The sequence below is a fragment of the Camelina sativa genome, chromosome 14, assembly GCF_000633955.1.
Source record: "Camelina sativa cultivar DH55 chromosome 14, Cs, whole genome shotgun sequence".
Taxonomy (NCBI): Eukaryota; Viridiplantae; Streptophyta; class Magnoliopsida; order Brassicales; family Brassicaceae; genus Camelina; species Camelina sativa.
In genome coordinates this window covers 25,055,444-25,073,860 of record NC_025698.1, presented here as the reverse complement: position 1 = coordinate 25,073,860, position 18,417 = coordinate 25,055,444, and the positions used below count along the sequence as shown (strand labels likewise).

Sequence of the window (18,417 nt, the reverse complement as noted above, 5' to 3'; positions counted from 1 at the left end):
CTGAGATTTATGAAACATAAGTAGTTTGAGGTTCTTATATCGCATTAGGAATTTTGTAAGTTTTTAGTTTACAATCCAAATTAGTAATCTCCAACTATCAAATTATAAATTTAAGTGATACCTAAAATGATATTTTTAATTCTGTGCAGTCACTCGGAAATAAACTAATATATTTGACAGCTTGATTGGTTTTCGAATCAATTCGCACGACTTTTTATGGTCTGATCACTTGCATATTTTTTATAGTTTGTGCCGGTTGAGATTATGGGTATAAATAGTAACAATATTGGTTGTATGGGAAAAACGATTTTATTGTACAGTACGATTCAATTGTGATACAAGATACATATGAAAGAAAAATATTTACGGGATAAGTATGGTTTAAGACAAATAAATGATATAAAATAATGGTTTACTTTTAACAATATATTTGATTATACACATATATATGTTTAGATAATATTTAGAAAAAAATGATAAAGATGTGGAACAATAAAATTATATAATTGAAGTATAATTCAAGGAACATGTATAATTTAGGGCTGGGCATACGAGTAATCCGTTCGGGTTCGGGTATTACCCATTCGGGTTTGGATAAACGGATTTAGAAAAATAAAACCCATTAGATATTTTTAAATATATGGGTTCGGTTTGGTTTGGATATTATTGGGTTCGGGTCGGTTTGGATTACAAATTTTAGAATCCGATTAGTACCCGAACTACCGGGTACCCGAAAAATATAATTAAAATTAATTAAATTTAAATAAATTTAGTTAAATTTTGACTTATGTGACAAAATATTTTAGATATTTTGATTATTTTTGATATTTAGGTATAAAACTAAATGAAAAATTCAAAATTATAATCATAATTTTGAATAATTGTATTATATTAATGATAAATATTATAAATATGTTTATATGTTCGGGTTTAATGGGTACCCAAACGGGTATCGGATATTATCCGACCCTAACCCGAACCCACGGGTATTAGAAAATAGAATCCAATAGAGTTTTATAGGCAAACCCGTACCCAACCCGAATCCGGTTTTTCGAGTCGGGTTCCGGGTTGGATATTCGGGTACAATTTTTATGCCCATGCCTAGTATAATTTTTTTAAAATAAAGTAAATTGGATAACAAATTTTACAAAATAATATTCTAAAAATAATATTTTATTATTGTAAATACAACTTTAATATAATTGATTTTATAAAAAAAGTGAAAGAAACACATTTCTGATAAAAAAAAAAACATTAGCATGCAATACATATATAAATGCTTACAAAACCGCATAGAAAAATTAAAACACATATATTATGGTAGTGAAAGGTAACTTAAAAAAAACGGATTTCAGTTGGTTTTATTGAAAACCTCACTGCTGTCCCCAATCACCAATATTTTTTTTTTTACGTTTTTTTCAAAAAAGAAAAGATTTGCTGTATTGTTCAATGGATTATGTCTTCAACCGCTTTCTCAACATACATCAGTTTTTACCCAGCGTTTTTTTCGAAAACCACACAAAATAATTTAATTTTTTCTTTTTGTTTTATCTTTTAATATTAAAATAATATATATCTTATACTACTTAATAAAAATATAGAAATAGAAATACAAGATAAAAAAAATACATTCTCTCAATCTTCTCTTTCTACCTTTTATATATCTTCCCACTCATATGTAACTTTTTAAAAATATATATTATTTTATAACATTTGATTTATAATGTATTTTCAAATTATTTAATATAAAAATACATTTGCTAAAAGATTTAATGTATTAAAATACATTTGTTAAAAGATTTAATGGATCATACAAAAATACTTTTTAAATAATATGTACTGAAATTTTTTTCATTAAAACGAAACAAAAAGAATAATTTATATCTATACTAATTGATATTATATTTTCTAACATTTTTACTAATGGTACTCTGCATCGGTTTTTTCTTTTTACCATTCAAATTTTTAATTGTGAACTGCAATATTAGTTTTACCAAACAAATTTTAATTTTAAATAAATTTTGGTATTTAAAATTCAGAAATTAAAACTTTATTTATTAATAAAATATATTATTATACTAGTTATTAATAAAATAATACGAAATTTGTACCGCAAATTATTATTATTTATTTATTTTTATTTTTTGTTAACTCAGGGGTAATCCTAAGCCCACATAGGCCCAAACTAATCCCCTGGGAAAAGGGCAACCCATGGGTAGGCCCCTTTCCGGGTATTCAAATGGGTCGAAGGCAAGAACCCATACCCATGTGGATGTCCGAGAATTCGTGAGAAAGTTCCTTCCAGCAGGGTTCGAATTCGGATTGTGTTTGCAACCAGAGCCCGTCCTTACCATTAGGCCACGAAGACCTGGATAATCAAACATTAGTTTGTACTGCTTATTTTGGAATAACCACATTTATTATATAAATATATTTATCTAGGACATACCGCAATTAAATTTACCGCATTAGCAAATTTTTTGTCCCACACTACTAAATCCGTGTTTACCATTTGGACCTATGAATTATTACTGGTGCACACGTTTTTTAGTTTCTCCTTGAAAAATTGAACCGTATATTAAACTATTACTTTTTTATTAGCAAAAGAAAAAACGCATTGCATCTTTAAAAAGTTATATTGATTGGTGAACTTAAATAGGATCCATAAGAAACATCTCGTCTTTTACGGTTACGCCACTCCCATTCACTACCATATGTATCAATAAATTAATTTACTAGTGCTACATAAAGAGCCCCCGACCCTTACCATAGATATCAATAAAAATATTTAGATAAACGGAACAAAATAGTATGAGTTTAAGCGTTGATCTCAAGGATCTGGACGTGTTAACATCGAACGCAAAGCAAATACAAGATGATGTATTGAAGGAGATACTCACACTTAACGCCAACACAGAGTATCTCCAACGCTTCCTCCATGGAAGCTCTTATAAAGATTTTTTCAAGAAGAACGTACCGGTGGTGAGCTACGATGATGTCAAGCCTTATATCGAACGTGTTGCAAACGGAGAGCCCTCCGATGTGATCTCGGGCGGACCCATAACTAGATTCCTCGGAAGGTACATAACTTTTTATTATCATGATCATCAATTAATGGATCAGCTAGTTATCAACTGAAGAGTATGCTTAAGAACTCGTTGTGTTGTAGCTCCGGAACTACAGGAGGGAAACAAAAGATATTTCCAATCAACGATAAGTACATTGAAACGCTGGGATACCTTTCGACTCTATCGTCTCTCGTTACTTCCAGGTAATTTTCCTTCGCTATCAGTTTTTTTTTCCTAGAATGAGTTCTAACTAATTTGATTTGGTAAATTGGATTGGAAATGAAATGATTTCGATCTCTACAATTTTTTTTTTGGGTCAAAACCGTCAAAGTATCCTCAATTTTTAACTTGTTATTACTTATATAGGAAAAGACAAGTTAAAAAATATAATTTCTTTATTGCTTAAAAAAATATTTGTTAACTTGGGCACCGTAGATGAAAGAATTGGTCAATCTTAATGCATTGTTAAGTTTATCTATAACTTTGATGGAGTCTAATTGGAAGAAATCAATGTAAAGTTGTAGAGTTTAATATTTTGAAATAACAAAAATTATTTTAATTTGTAAAAACAATATAAAAATTACAAAAATTTGAAACTTTTTTAGAATATAATTCCTTTCCAAATGTCATCAATAGAACGAGCGACTTCTAGGCATTGCTACCAGATGCGCTAAGAAGCAAAAAAAAAAACACCTAATATCTTTTTTTGCATGTTTACCTTCGATTTACAAAAAAAAAACTACATAATCTAATCCACGAAGTGTAAACACACAAAAAACCCCTAGAGAGGAGAAACCAAAATCTACTCTCAGAATTTATAACCACTAAACAATGTGATGGTACTATCTATTCCAAGATACACATAAAGATTATATTCAGAAGGTAAAACCAATCTTCAAATAATATATATGGATAAATTTTACTACTTCGTACATTTTTTATAACATACATATATAAAGAAAAAGAAATATATATATACTAGGAAATAATAAACCTTGTACAGTATATTGAATTCATCTTGGTCTGGTGTATAGGCATTTCAATGACAAGGATGCCAAGAAAGGAAAGAAAATGCTGTTTCTTTATAATAGATCGGAATCCACAACACCCTCCGGATTACTTGTTGCTCTGGCGTCTACAAGCTTTGTAATGAGCCCTTATTTTACTAACCGGCCATCAAAGTGTAATTCTGATTTCACAAGTCCCGACCAAGTCATACTGTGCCCCGACAACAACCAAAGTGTGTATTGTCATCTTCTATGTGGGCTTTCCCAAAGAGATGAGGTTGTGGGAGTTGGTTCTTCCTTTGCTTATGCTTTGGTCCAAGCAATCAATGTTCTTCAAATTTACTGGAAAGAATTGTCTAGTAATATTAGATCAGGTCATGTGAGCAAGTGGATCACTGACCTTAATTGCAGAAACTCAGTCTCGGCCATTCTTGGAGGACCTAATCCTGAACTGGCTGATGTGATTGAAAAAGAATGCAGCAACAAGTCTTGGGAAGGTATCATCTCACGACTTTGGCCCAAAGCCAAATATTTTGAATGCATTATTACCGGACAAATGGCCCAATACATTCCAACATTGGAGTTTTATTCCAACAAACTTCCTATAGTTTCCACGATTTATGGGTCTTCTGAAAGTTTGTTTGGGATTAATTTGGATCCTTTATCCAAACCACAAGATGTATCCTATACATTTTTGCCGAACATCTCCTACTTTGAGTTTTTACCTGTTGATCATGAGGGAGAGATGGCCAGCATTGTTGATCTTGTGGATGTTAAGTTAGGGTGCTACTATGAACCCGTGATCACAAATTATTTTGGTCTACACAGATATCTTATTGGAGATATTCTAGAGGTGACTGGATTTTACAATAGCACACCTCAGTTCAGATTTGTACGCAGAAAGAATATGGTTTTAAGCGTCGAGATTGAAGAAACAACTGAAGAGGATATTTTAAAGGCGTCCGCTCGTGCCACCCTTGTTCTTGATCAGTCTACAAATTTAATGTTGACGGGATTCACATGCTATGCTGATATATCCACTTTTCCAGGTCATTACGTTTTTTATTGGGAACTCAAAGCTAAAGATGTTAACTATGTTGTTGAGCTTGACGAAAATGTATTGGCGGAATGTTGCTATGCGTTAGAGGAATCATTTGATTCTTTTTATAGAAAACTTAGAAGTAAAGATGGATTAATTGGAGCTCTCGAGATAAGAGTGGTGCAAGAGGGAACATTTGATTCTCTCATGGAGTATTTCATCTCCCAAGGTGGTTCGGTTGGTCAATATAAGACACCTATGTGTATCAAATCTTCCGAAGCTTTGGCAGTTCTTGAAAATAAGGTTCTTGCTCGATTCTACACCAAAAAATATCTTCTTCTCGACTTATAGTTTTTCGTGTATGTTTAAATGCTTTGAATAAGGGTACTCAACTTGTTTGTGCGCCTATTGGTAATGTTTGCAATTTATAATAACGGAAATGTGTGACAAGCAATGTAATTTTGAATCTTTGGAGAAACATTTTCACAACTAGCACCACAATGTGTTATTTTTCTTATCAAATATTGCAATCTTTGTACTTGATGATCAATATGATCAATATCATCTTAAAGCCACGGCCAACTATTACAGACCGGATGACAGAGCTTTTTGTTTTCATAAAGCCTGTTATGACTTTCATAAAGGAGTATTGTATTTAACCTAAGGAACAAGGCTGACCCATTGCAGATGACAGTGTTAACACCTTAGGTCATCCTTAACTTCTCTTGTCTTGATTAAGAGGAACAAGGCTGTGAGCATACCACCATGGCTCCAATCAAGGTAGCCTACCCATTTGGCATCACTTTGCATTTCTGAAAGTGAAGGTACGGCTTTAACCTTCTGAGAGTGTGCTCCGGTCACCGGCATTCAAAAAGTGAAGTAGGAGACGAGAGAGGGGGATTGGAATCATTGGAAGAGCTCTTCACTGTCCTATACGTGGAAGTGTTCATAATGCAGGGATTATACTTAGTTCTTTGGGGGTAAAACTGAGGAGAGAAGACATGTGAATGAAGAGTAGGGTCAAGAAGACGATCATCATGAGTCACTGACCAGACAGCTTCTTGGGAATGAAACCAAAGTAGTTCAACACAAGTACACAACAAGGTTTCTGAATCTCTAGTGTCAAACAACATATACAACAGAAAGCAATCTTCTCTGCACATAGGCACATGATAATGGATATCATATAAGAACTTGGCAAAACCACAGGCTCCACAGGTCATGCAAAGGATCTTCTGGTAGCTTTTTTAATTTTGTTTTTGTTCCCTGAGATAGTTGCTAAGCACAACGATGAACGACTTTTAAATCTATCAGTCTTATTACTTTTTTACAAATGATTAACTTTACGTTTGGAATATTTTCACTACATATATATATATTCATATATCCGATTCTACTGATGTGGATTGAATCTATAAATAGACATGAAAAGGAAATTGTGTACTAAACCAAATTCTAAGGTTGTTCTCCAAATATTTTGCAAGCATATGGTGAAAGCAAGAGATTCCAACCAACCATCACATAAACACAAGAAGAATAAAGACTAGTCTAGGTGTAATCGGATTGGCCCAAATACTACTTTGGGCCCAAAACAAAAAGCCCAATAATTAAATCTCAGCGTCGTCTTCTTCTCCGTCGTGACCGTCATCTGAAAGGGTTGTGGCATCTACGCAGCCTCACAAAAACCTCACCTTTTCATCAAAAACTCAAACACCATTGTCTCTGTCTTAAACTTCACCCAAGAACAGAGACGGGTGTTGTTTGGTCGTGAAAAGACAACTCTTTTAGCATTTTTCAGATGTTCTGATATCGGAAAAAAATGTCTTATTACTCTGCAATTTTCCGAGGACATATCAGACCTAACGCCGTCGTCGGTGCTGCCTCCATGTTTATTCAACATAGCTCCGTCCAGCTTCACCGGACCCCTAAATTGTTGTTAAGACCTTCATCTGTGGTTAGGTCTCTTCACTGCCGGAGGTCAGGTGGATTGGTTACGCATTCTCAGAGGTCGAGGGTCTTGTCTGTGAAATCAGGTCGTGGTGATGCTTCTTCTTCGACTCTTGGAGTAGAGTGGAGAGCAGCTAATTTACCGTACTTTCAGAGGCAAAACTCTAGCTATGGACGTATTGCTTACAATGACTATGAATCAAGCGATGAGTCGGACCGAGATGTTGGGCCTTCTCAGTCTCAGCAAATGGTTAGTTGGATAGAGTCTGTTAAAGGGTGTTTTGGTGGTATCTTCAACACTTGTCAAGTTTGGTAAATTTGAAGGCTTTGTTTTGTTTTCCTGTGTTGTTGTTATAGGCGGGTTCGACTCTTGATAATATTGATCAATGGAGATTTAAACTAACTATGCTTCTCCGGAACAAAGAAGACCAAGAAGTTGTGTCAAGGGAGAGAAAAGATCGGCGTGATTTTGATCATATCTTAGCTATGGCAACCAGAATGGGATTACACAGGTAGAGTTTCGTTATGTTACCAAACATGTCCTTGAGGTTGAGGTTTAAGTTTTATTCTTTGCAAGTTTATAGAGATATGTTCTGTTTTTTTGCAGCCGTCAGTATTCGAAGATTGTTGTCATTAGCAAATCTCCTTTGCCAAATTATAGACCTGACCTTGATGATAAACGTCCACAAAGAGAGGTATATTTAGTGATTCTTAAAACTTGTCGTTCTTTATATGCTTCTGTGTCTACCTTTTGTTTACCGGGATAGGGAGCTTGCGTATTAGAGATATGCAAAGCTGGCTGATTTCTGTTACGATATTTGTATTGGAGTTTCTTAACTAGTAAGTTTCTTAAATGTTTTATGCTTTGTTCATTTTTCATGGCGTCTTGGATATAAAAGGTGGTCTTGCCTTTTGGTCTACAAAGCGAAGTAGATGCCCATCTGCATGCTTTCCTCGATCAGAAAAAAACATTGATTCCAGAGATGCCTAGGCCAAATAGTAATGATAGTTTGTCATCCGATTATGGAAAATATGAGAACCCAGAGACAGTGATGCAAAATAGTCTTGCAAGGGAAAGAATACTCCGTCCAAGAAGCTTACAACTGAGGAGCAAGCAACAGCAATGGGTGGTTGGTTTCTCAGAAGCTGTAGCCTTTTTTTCATATATGCTGTGAATCAGATGCCTTTTTCATATCTTGTTTAATGTATCTCTGTGTCTTTTGACAGGATTCTCCAGAAGGCCAGAAAATGGTAGAGTTTCGCAAAACCCTCCCTGCTTACAAAGAGAAAGATGCACTACTGAAAGCCATTGCAGCAAACCAGGTGAACTGCAAAGCTTTCATTTATTCCATGTAAATATATCAACTAATCTCTCTAACTGTNATGCAAAATAGTCTTGCAAGGGAAAGAATACTCCGTCCAAGAAGCTTACAACTGAGGAGCAAGCAACAGCAATGGGTGGTTGGTTTCTCATAAGCTGTAGCCTTTTTTTTTCATATATGTTGTGAATCAGATGCCTTTTTCATATATTGTTTAATGTATCTCTGTGTCTTTTGACAGGATTCTCCAGAAGGCCAGAAAATGGTAGAGTTTCGCAAAACCCTTCCTGCTTACAAAGAGAAAGATGCACTACTGAAAGCCATTGCAGCAAACCAGGTGAACTGCAAAGCTTTCATTTATTTCATGTAAATATATCAACTAATCTCTCTAACTGTTTGGCATCCTGCGTATCATGTGCATCTTGCAGGTCGTAGTGGTTTCTGGAGAAACTGGATGTGGTAAAACAACTCAACTTCCCCAGTACATATTAGAATCTGAGATCGAGGCTGCCCGTGGAGCTTCATGCAGCATCATATGTACCCAGCCTAGAAGAATATCTGCTATCTCTGTTTCTGAACGAGTTGCTGCAGAACGTGGAGAACAAATAGGAGAATCTGTAAGTTATACACTCCTTTCTTGTGCGGTTTTTGTGAGTTATTTTGACACTGTGGAATATTTAATATACTTATATAGGATTTGTTGGAATGAACAAATCTGATTTCACACTATAACCTAAGATGAAATATATTGTGATAATACTTTTTTTGAGGTTGATTTGTACTCTATCGTCTTGGAAGGTTGGCTACAAAGTGCGGCTTGAAGGAATGAGAGGGAGAGATACACGTCTTCTTTTTTGTACAACTGGTGTTTTACTTAGAAGGTTACTTGTGGATCGTAGTCTGAAGGGTGTGACTCATGTTGTAGTTGATGAGATTCATGAACGTGGGATGAATGAAGGTAAAATTTGGTATTATTCTAATATGTTATTTTACCAAAGGCGATCCGTCTGTATACTGCCAGTACCATATTAACTCCACTCTTTCTCACTTTTTTTTTTTTGTTTTTGTCAGATTTTCTGCTTATCGTCCTGAAAGATCTCTTACCTCGTCGACCTGACCTAAAGCTAATCTTGATGAGTGCTACTTTGAACGCCGAGCTCTTTTCTTCTTATTTTGGTGGTGCACCAGCCATGCATATCCCAGTAAGTTTATGCACTTGTTTCTTTTGGTAAACATTATTCGTTTATCCATACCTGGTGAAATGTATCTTATGTTATAGAATAGTATTTGAACTAAAGTGAAAATTTCCATACAGGGTTTTACATACCCTGTCCGAGCCCATTTCTTGGAGGATTTCCTTGAGAAGACTGGGTACAGGCTGACAGCATATAATCAAATTGACGATTATGGTGAGGAAAAGACATGGAAGATGCAGAAACAAGCTCAATTCAAAAAAAGAAAATCCCCGATATCTTCTGCTGTTGAGGTACGAATTTTTTTGTTAAATTACACCACAGAGTTTGTAATTTCTCAGGTTATTTGCTGAAAAGTATGATTCTTCCAAATTTGTGAGCAGGATGCTCTTGAAGCTGCAGACTTCAAAGGATACAACTTTCGTACTAGAGATTCTTTGTCATGCTGGAGTCCTGATTCAATAGGCTTTAACCTCATTGAGAATGTGCTTTGTCACATCGTTAAAGGAGAGAGACCTGGTGCTGTTTTGGTATTCATGACCGGTTGGGATGATATAAACTCCTTAAAGAATCAGCTCGAAGCTCATTCTCTTCTAGGAGATACGAACAAAGTTTTGTTGCTTGCCTGTCATGGATCCATGGCCAGCTCTGAGCAGGTAATTCTAGTATCCATTGTTTCCTATCAATGCACACAAGTACAACATGTGATAATTTTATTCTGCTCTTGCTATCATTTCTTTGATGATGTTTTCCTTTTCTTTCCTACAGAGGCTGATTTTTGATAGACCTCCAGAAGGAATTAGGAAAATAGTGCTGGCCACCAATATGGCTGAGACAAGTATCACCATCAATGATGTCGTATATGTCATTGATTGTGGTAAAGCAAAAGAGACGTCTTATGATGCCCTTAACAATACCCCTTGTCTGCTTCCATCTTGGATTTCGAAGGCTGCTGCTCGCCAAGTAAGAGACAGAAGTTGATGATTGTTGCTGCTTAAATGTTTTTGTGATTCACTTTCACATGTAGCGGTAAATAACTGTGACATTTCGTGTCCTCTATTACAGAGAAGAGGTAGAGCTGGTCGTGTTATGCCTGGAGAATGTTATCACCTCTATCCTAGATGTGTCTATGATGCTTTTGCTGACTACCAGCAGCCGGAACTCCTTAGGACACCTTTGCAGTCTTTATGTCTACAAATTAAAAGCTTAAGACTTGGAAGCATTTCAGAGTTCCTGTCCAGGGCGTTGCAACCTCCTGAAGCATTATCTGTATTTTTCTACTAAAGTTTTATTTGTTCTCTCCTCGTTGGGTTTTCCTTTGGGGTTTAACATCTATTGTTGATCGTTATGTTGATTTTCAGGTCCAAAATGCTGTTGAGTATCTAAAGATCATTGGGGCTCTTGATGACGATGAAAATTTAACAGCTTTAGGTGTGTTTCTACGGGACTTTTTTCTGTTACTTACATATCTGGTTTCTCAAATTCTGGCAGGAACTCATTATATTCTCTATGCAGGGAAAAATCTGTCTGTGCTTCCGGTGGAGCCTAAACTCGGAAAAATGCTTATTTTAGGGGCTATCTTCAACTGTCTAGATCCAGTAATGACCGTTGTCGCTGGTCTAAGTGTCAGAGACCCATTCCTTATGCCATTTGACAAAAAAGATGTAAGTTTATATTTAATATTCATGTGATTCATTAAATTGACTGGAGGCCAGCAGAAACCAAGAAGTTCCTCTAATTATTGACCTGTTTTCTTTTATCGCAGCTGGCAGAAACAGCAAGGTCCAAGTTCTCTGGCCGTGATTACAGTGATCATTTGACACTAGTTCGAGCATACAATGGTTGGAAAGCTGCTGAAAGAACACAGTCTGGGTACGAGTACTGCTGGAAGAACTTTCTCTCTTCTCAAACTCTTAAGGCCATGGACTCTATGCGGAAACAATTTTTCAATCTCCTCAAGGAGGCTTCTCTGATTGATAACATAGAAGGTTGCAGTAAGCTGAGTCATGATGATCATCTTGTCCGCTCAATCATTTGTGCTGGCCTGTTCCCTGGAATTTGTTCTGTTGTTGTGAGTCATCGTCGCCTTTGCATTTAGTTTTCACCTCTTTCTCTTTCCTAAATTTTGTAATTTTACCCTACAATATAACTATTCTCCTCCACAGAATAAGGAAAAGTCAATCACGCTCAAGACAATGGAAGATGGACAAGTGCTTCTATACTCAGTGAGTCCATGTTTTTAGCTTACCAGTCTTCAAATTCCCCTCAGAATCGAGATCTTTAGCTTCTTACCAACATCTCCTTTTTATATTTTTCAGAGTTCTGTGAATGGCAATGTACCAATGATTCCCTTCCCTTGGCTAGTCTTCAACGACAAAGTGAAAGTCAATTCTGTGTTCCTGCGAGACTCTACTGCTGTATCTGACTCTGTGCTTCTTTTGTTTGGAGATAAAATATCTTCCGGTGGATTTGTAAGCTATAATCCTATCCTATCTTGTCAAATTCCTTGTTGTTCTTATTTTCACATCTGATTTACATCATCTCATCTCTGTGTTCCCCAAAAGGATGGTCATCTCAAAATGCTTGGAGGATATCTAGAGTTTTTCATGAAACCTACTTTAGCATATACATACCTATCGTTAAAAAGAGAGCTCGACGAACTTATTCAGAATAAGGTAAAGTTCCAACCCTAGTCTTGAGGATACATCTTTTGTTGTCTTTACCCTCGTTGACAAAGTTTTGTATCACGTCTTTCTACAGCTTGTGAATCCAAAACTTGATATTCAACCATACGACAAACTTATGACTGCCATTAGATTACTTGTGTCGGAGGACCAATGTGAGGGAAGATTCGTCTATGGCCGGAAAGCTCTAAGCCCTACACCGACAAAGAAGTTAAAAGAAGTAGGGACTCAGCTGCAGAACAGCGGTGGTGAAAACAACAAGAACCAACTTCAGACATTGCTTGCCCGAGCAGGACACGGAACACCTGTGTACAAGACAAGACAGCTTAAGAACAACCAGTTCCGCGCTATGGTTACCTTCAACGGATTGGATTTCATGGGAAAGCCATGTGGTAGTAAGAAAAATGCGGAGAAGGATGCAGCTCATGAGGCTTTGTTGTGGTTACAAGGCGAGTCCAAGTCGAGTCTGAATGATCTTAACCACATGTCAATGCTGTTAAAGAAGAACAAAAGTAAAAAACCCGCAAGGGCATCATCAGCTAAATGGGGTTAAGGGTTCATAGGAGAGAACCAAAGAGAAAATAATTGAACCTGCGATGGTATGGATTCTTACCAACCTCATGATCTCTCAGGTTTAAATGACAGAAAGGGTCGTGACTAGGAGATTCTTGTAGACAAAATACTGAGTTGAGAGGGCTTGGTGGATTTTGGTTGAAGTTTTCAGATATGCAGATGATTTTATTCTGAGGTCTTGGTTTGATTGGAAAATCAAGAACCCAACCAGGAAGTAACTTCACTGCTCTCTAAAAATAGCTCTGTAGGTTCTTGCTGAGTACTGAGTAGTAAGAGCCAAATAAGAGTGGCTCGTGGAACTAGTCTTGTTATGTCTCTCTGTTCTTGTCTAAGTTTAAGTAGGTTATGATTCTTCTTCTTTATCATTGTATACGCATATATACATACATATAATCTTAAAAGTATGTAAGATACTTAACCAGATATTTCAATATTTGAATGTGTAGCTTCTAAATTGTCTAATTTATTCATCGTGTGTATTCATCACTGGATGGATTAATGTGAGTTAGAGAAAGATTATACACTAATTACTGTATGTTTTACTGACCTCACTTGAATTTTGTTCTTTAAGAAAAAAGTACATCAACCGAGCAATCAAGCTCTAGGTCTTTCGGATGCAAAGGAGGTTTGATTTTTCTTGTTTTCGTAGAATGAAATACCATATACGTTGGCAAGTAGATTTGAAGATTTGAACTTATCACCTGAATTGATGAAAGGCTTGTACTTTGAGATGAAATTCGAAAAGCCGAGCAAGATCAAGGCAAGACGCGCGACATGTTTCGTGCTTTGCATTTGTCCTACTAGAAAATTAGCAAACCAGGTTAGTTTAGTTTAGCTCTTAGTTAGTATATGACTGTTGACTTGAGAAAACATGTTAAGAGCTTCTTACTCATCTATGGCAGAATATGGAAGTCCTTCAGAAGATGGGGAAGTTCACTGCGGTCACTGCTGAAGTAAACTTTGTTGACGTATTTGGGGTTTTCTTGCAATTTTTATCAGACTACAGAACAGAGATTTTCAGACTTGTGTAGTTTTTTGTTCAGGAAAGCCACATAATTTTGATGTCACTGTAAATCACTTGAGTATGATCCTAACCAACAAAGCATTTCTTTACAACATTGGAGTCATAAGACACAAAACAAGACTTGTTTTATTCACTTTCAGTATGATTCCAAGTCCTAACCAACAAAGCATTTCTTTGCAAATCTTTCTATTTTAAAATGATTGAGGTTTTAGCAACAAGATAAATCAGTGCTCGTTGGTGATATCTATTAACGCATCTTCTTGTATTTTAATGTGTAAAACAAAACCGCAGTCTTATATACTAGAGATAAAATCAGATATGCATACACACCTTTATTCTTGTAAGTTAATATTGTCATCAACTCTCCATAAAGTGATAAAATGTAAAATGGTTATATTATTTGTATTTTCTTGTACTGAGTCTTGTTTTCTTATGCATAAAGAGAAACTATATAGTTTAGAAGAAGAAGAAAAAAGGTCTAGTGATTGTTGATGTATAGATCGGTCACAATTGAATGTTTATAGCTCGGTAAAAAAGATGTCGAATCTCTCTTTAATAACTCGGTGCCGGAGCACAATAATTCGGACTACAACGGTAGAAAATAAGACGAATGAAAGGAAATTAGGGAGGACGAGCTTGAGGCTCGTCGACTCGCGTTTTGGACGAGGCGTTCAGCTAATTACTCGTGATTTTTGTAGCGTTTAGCTCCTCTTTTTTTACAGATCCTCTTCCTAAGCGTCGTACGCTCTTATTTATAGAAAATCGTGTCGGTTCGTCACTTAAAAGGATACTTCTCTCTTCTTTTAAGTGTTTATTTGGGCCTTAGAAGATTCTTCCTGGACTGGGCCTTGTGTAGGGAGGGGAATCCACCCCTAACAGTATTCCTCCCCCCACCTTCAGTTCGCAGTTGTCTAGACGGAGAACTTTGTACGTCCCGTTGATAGACGAGCTTGATTATCCTACCGCTTTCTCGTTCAAAGTTTCAATCGGACAAGGATCGGATAACTGAAAGGTCTTTCGAGGACAAATATCTGGAAAATGGAAAGTCACGAGTGGGTTTTCCCATTCTCCGAGACAACCTGTCCAATCTGCGCGCGTGAGACTGGTTGGCGCGTGAAGTTCGGAACCCTAAACTTTGCTTCTCGCTTTGCGTCTGTAATGATGACCGCCTAAACCCTTTTCTCGCCTATAAATACTTTCCTTGTTCCAACAATTCTCCACTTCTGCCTCTCCTCCTCTCTCTCGCAATTACTTCCTAATTTTTCCGTTTCCATCCTTTGTGCCTTCTTCCGCGTCGATCAACCCCTCCGCCGCGAACCATCTCCGGGAAGTTACTCCTTCCAATTCCGGAGATTTGGGCAAATCCACTTGTTGCAGGGTTAGGTCTCCCTCCCCAGGGCGATCTTCTTCCGATTCTACGGATTCTGACGCGGCTAAGCTCGCCATCCTGCAGCGCTGCTTGTTTTCTGACTCGATGGTTCCCAGCTCGTCTGGTCTCCCTTGCAGGGTGCCTTCTCTGGTTGAGGAACCTTCTTTCGACGAGGGATTTTCTCTGGGCTCGGACGAGGCTCCTCCCGTGAGTTCAAATATATTCTCCTACGTCCGTTGTTCCACCTTGAAATTGGAGGCGGCTGTGAGGGCTGTTCAACTTGGGAAGTTGAGCACTCGGCCAATTATCCAGATTCCGGCTACGTATCAACGCCCTTGGGATGTTCCACCTGGTTTCATGTGCCTCTCGGAGAAGTTCCTTACTGAGTGCGGTCTTACCTTTCCTCTCCCCGCTTTCTTGATGTTGTATTTCGCTAGACGCAAGGCTGCGATCTCACAATTTTCTCCAGCAACCTTCCGTAATGCAGTGGGTCTTTCCATTATGGCTGAAGCAGCAGGGGTCAAGCTCAAGTGCGACCATCTCGAGGAATTGACGACCCTCAACCCGGCGAATCGGTCCAAGACTCCCGAAATTCATTATCTAGCCTCGTCGAAGAAACCACCCCTTGTCGAAGGCGCTAGGCAAAACCTATAACTGGGGGCGCTCTTACTTATTTTTGGAGATTGTCCCAGGGGTTCTTGAGGATTCTTTTATCCCTTTGTTCTGTGGGTGGAACCCTTCACGCGGTAGTCGACCGCTTCTTCTTACGTCATTTCCTTTGTTCCGCTCGCTGACCAAATTCTTATGTATTTTTCTTTTGTTTTCCAGTTGTCATTCCTTGGTGTCTCCTACCATGCTCCGCCTGATTCCAAGCCGAAATAAATGTAATCAAGCTTTTCTACCCTTACGTTTGGCTGGGTACCGAGTCCAAAAAGGATCGTCCAAAGAAACCTCGAGCCCCGTCGAAGAAGAAGACTAGTGAGTCATTTTTCCATTTTAACGGTGATTTCCTTTGCCATGCCTTTATACTAATTCCCTTGACTGTTTTCAGCTGGAACGATGGGGAAGCTGAACATGACTATTCCTGACGCGTCTGCTCGCTACCGTCAAACATCCGGGGTGATGCCCCCACCTCGTCCAAGCGGTCGTTCGGATTCTCATCTGGAGATCTATACCCCTGACATTGGTTTGTCTCGTGACGCCCCTCCTCAAGGTCGTCGTTCCGCAGAGATTCGCGAGGGAAAACAGCCCGTCAAAACCAGTCCTCTCCTTTCGAATCGTCACGTAGGTCCCGCCGAGACGCTCCCTGGAAGGAAGGTCGGCGATTCCTCTGGTCGTCAAGTCATGGTGATTGATGGCCCTCAGAAGAGGAAGGAAGGTGTGGGTCAGGATTGATCTGATCCTTCGAAAAAGCAGAAGACAACGGACTAACATTGGGAATTCACCTACACTTCTGCTGCTCGGCCCTTTCCGGATGACTCCCAGTCGTGCGCCGAGCTGTTCCGTAAAATTCACTTTGGTTCGGGTCGTCTGCTGCCCGTCGAACGGTTGAAAGAAGAGGATGCAGTTACCGACGTCGCTCAGACTGGCTTCGAGGTTCGTTTATTCTTCCTTTGATTTAGCTTCTCCCCCTCTTTCCTTCAGCTAATTCTGCGTCTCACAGCTCGTCGCGCGCACTAATTTTATGATCTTTAGCTACGAACGTCGGATCCGCAAATTGGAGGTCTTTTGCTCAAATCCCCTGAACCCCTCAGACAGGATTGAGCGTCTTGAAGCCCAGCTTAGCGAGGCCGTGCGTTCTAATCAGAGGCTAAGCGACGAGGTCTCGAAGCTTGAGCATCACCGGCGCGGGTTGATTTTGGAAAGGGACGACCTTCGTTCAAAGCTTAAAGAATCTGACTCCGCCTCTAACGGACTTCGACTCAACCTCAGCTCGGAGACAAAAAGGCTTAGGGATCGTCGCGAGGAGTTCAACCTCTTTGAAAGGCTTAGTGCCTATCATAAATTGGCCACTCGCGCAGAGGCTATTGTCGAAGCATAAGGAACACACCGACGCGATTGAGGCATCCAGGGAGAAATTCCTGGAATATAATCAAGCTGCTGGGAATGTGCAGATGCTCGAGACGCTTCTTGTTGAGGGTCAGATTTCTCTTCTCGCCGAGGGGGTTCAGGAGAAGGTTTCTGCCGTGATGTCCCAGCTAAAGGCCGAAGTGGAGGAGATCAATATTCCCGACATCGCCGACGCTGACTTGGACGTCTCCTTGGTTTTCGCCGAGCCTCTTCCTGCAATCCCTCAATGGATTGGGTCTCCGGAGAGTGGAAACACTGAAGGGCAGGACGATGGAACCGAAGCTGATGGATTAGAGGACGAAGGCGTTCAAGCTGACAAGGGCGAAAGGGCAAACATGTAGGAGACCGGCGTTCCGCAAGGCGATCGCCCCAAAGATGACGTTCCACCGACTCCTGGGCGCGATTCTCCGGTTACCGTCCTGGTGTCTTAATTTTTTCTTGTTTGTACTTAACCCGCCGTGTTTTAGGGGTCGGCTCCCTGTACTTTGCTCTCTTTTAGACATTGCGTTTGGACCTTTTAATCTTGCTATCGCACGCTTTTCGCTTTATAACTTGTGTTGTCCATTCAGTGGGTGAGGTTTTCGAGACCCACTGATTGGCTGCTCTTTCTTGGGAACTATTGTGATTTCCCCTATAAATATGTCCTTCGAGTTACTTTGCTCTCCACTATTTGCTTCTCCCCTTTTTTTTTTTGCAGTTTTTCCTTTGACAGATTTGGTTGTCATCATGCCTATGACAACAAGGTCGGAGTGGTTGAGGAAAGCTCGAGAATTGTTGGCCGCAAGGAACTCTCGCTCGTCGGAGCAGGCTACAGAGATAGTCTATGGGTATGATGTGATTCGCGGGGAGATTGAATCATATGATGCTCAGATTCAAAGGCTAAGGGCTTACATCATCGCCACTCGTCGTCAATTCAAACGTCACTTCCAGTTTCATCGTATCGACGGAACCGTGGAATATCTCAAGCTCCTGATTGCTGACGGACTTTTTGTTTCGAAGTGGAGGATGGACGGATTGCTGGAAGAGCGCTCGCGAAGTGAGGCATTCTTGGCCGAGGCGAGGGTTCCTAATCTCAAAGAAGATGATCCGAAGCCCTTAACCAGGGGGCCCTTTGAGAACCACAC

At 38.9% G+C, this 18,417-nt stretch overlaps 2 protein-coding genes across 3 annotated transcripts; both read left to right on the top strand.

Moving 5' to 3' along the window:
- On the top strand, positions 2,809-5,583 carry LOC104742392 (4-substituted benzoates-glutamate ligase GH3.12-like). Its single transcript, XM_010463394.2, has 3 exons — positions 2,809-3,080; positions 3,170-3,271; positions 4,103-5,583. Exons 1-3 carry the CDS (start codon positions 2,812-2,814, stop codon positions 5,463-5,465), a joined length of 1,734 nt encoding a protein of 577 aa, XP_010461696.1. The 5' UTR covers positions 2,809-2,811; the 3' UTR covers positions 5,466-5,583.
- Positions 6,772-13,294, top strand: LOC104758166 (DExH-box ATP-dependent RNA helicase DExH3). Of its 2 annotated transcripts, XM_010463392.2 has the most exons (20): positions 6,772-7,311; positions 7,419-7,573; positions 7,669-7,756; positions 7,961-8,120; positions 8,452-8,522; positions 8,622-8,717; positions 8,809-8,997; positions 9,179-9,338; positions 9,452-9,582; positions 9,696-9,866; positions 9,957-10,229; positions 10,342-10,536; positions 10,639-10,842; positions 10,935-11,004; positions 11,089-11,237; positions 11,339-11,644; positions 11,739-11,798; positions 11,892-12,044; positions 12,138-12,248; positions 12,334-13,294. In XM_010463392.2, the coding sequence occupies exons 1-20, from the start codon at positions 6,934-6,936 to the stop codon at positions 12,808-12,810; spliced, it is 3,597 nt and encodes a 1,198-aa protein (XP_010461694.1). In that variant the 5' UTR covers positions 6,772-6,933; the 3' UTR covers positions 12,811-13,294. The 2 variants fall into 2 exon arrangements, with proteins under 2 accessions (XP_010461694.1, XP_010461695.1); XM_010463393.2 differs by lacking the exons at positions 8,452-8,522; positions 8,622-8,717 and adding an exon at positions 8,289-8,384 and having other exon boundaries at positions 6,934-7,311; positions 7,961-8,191.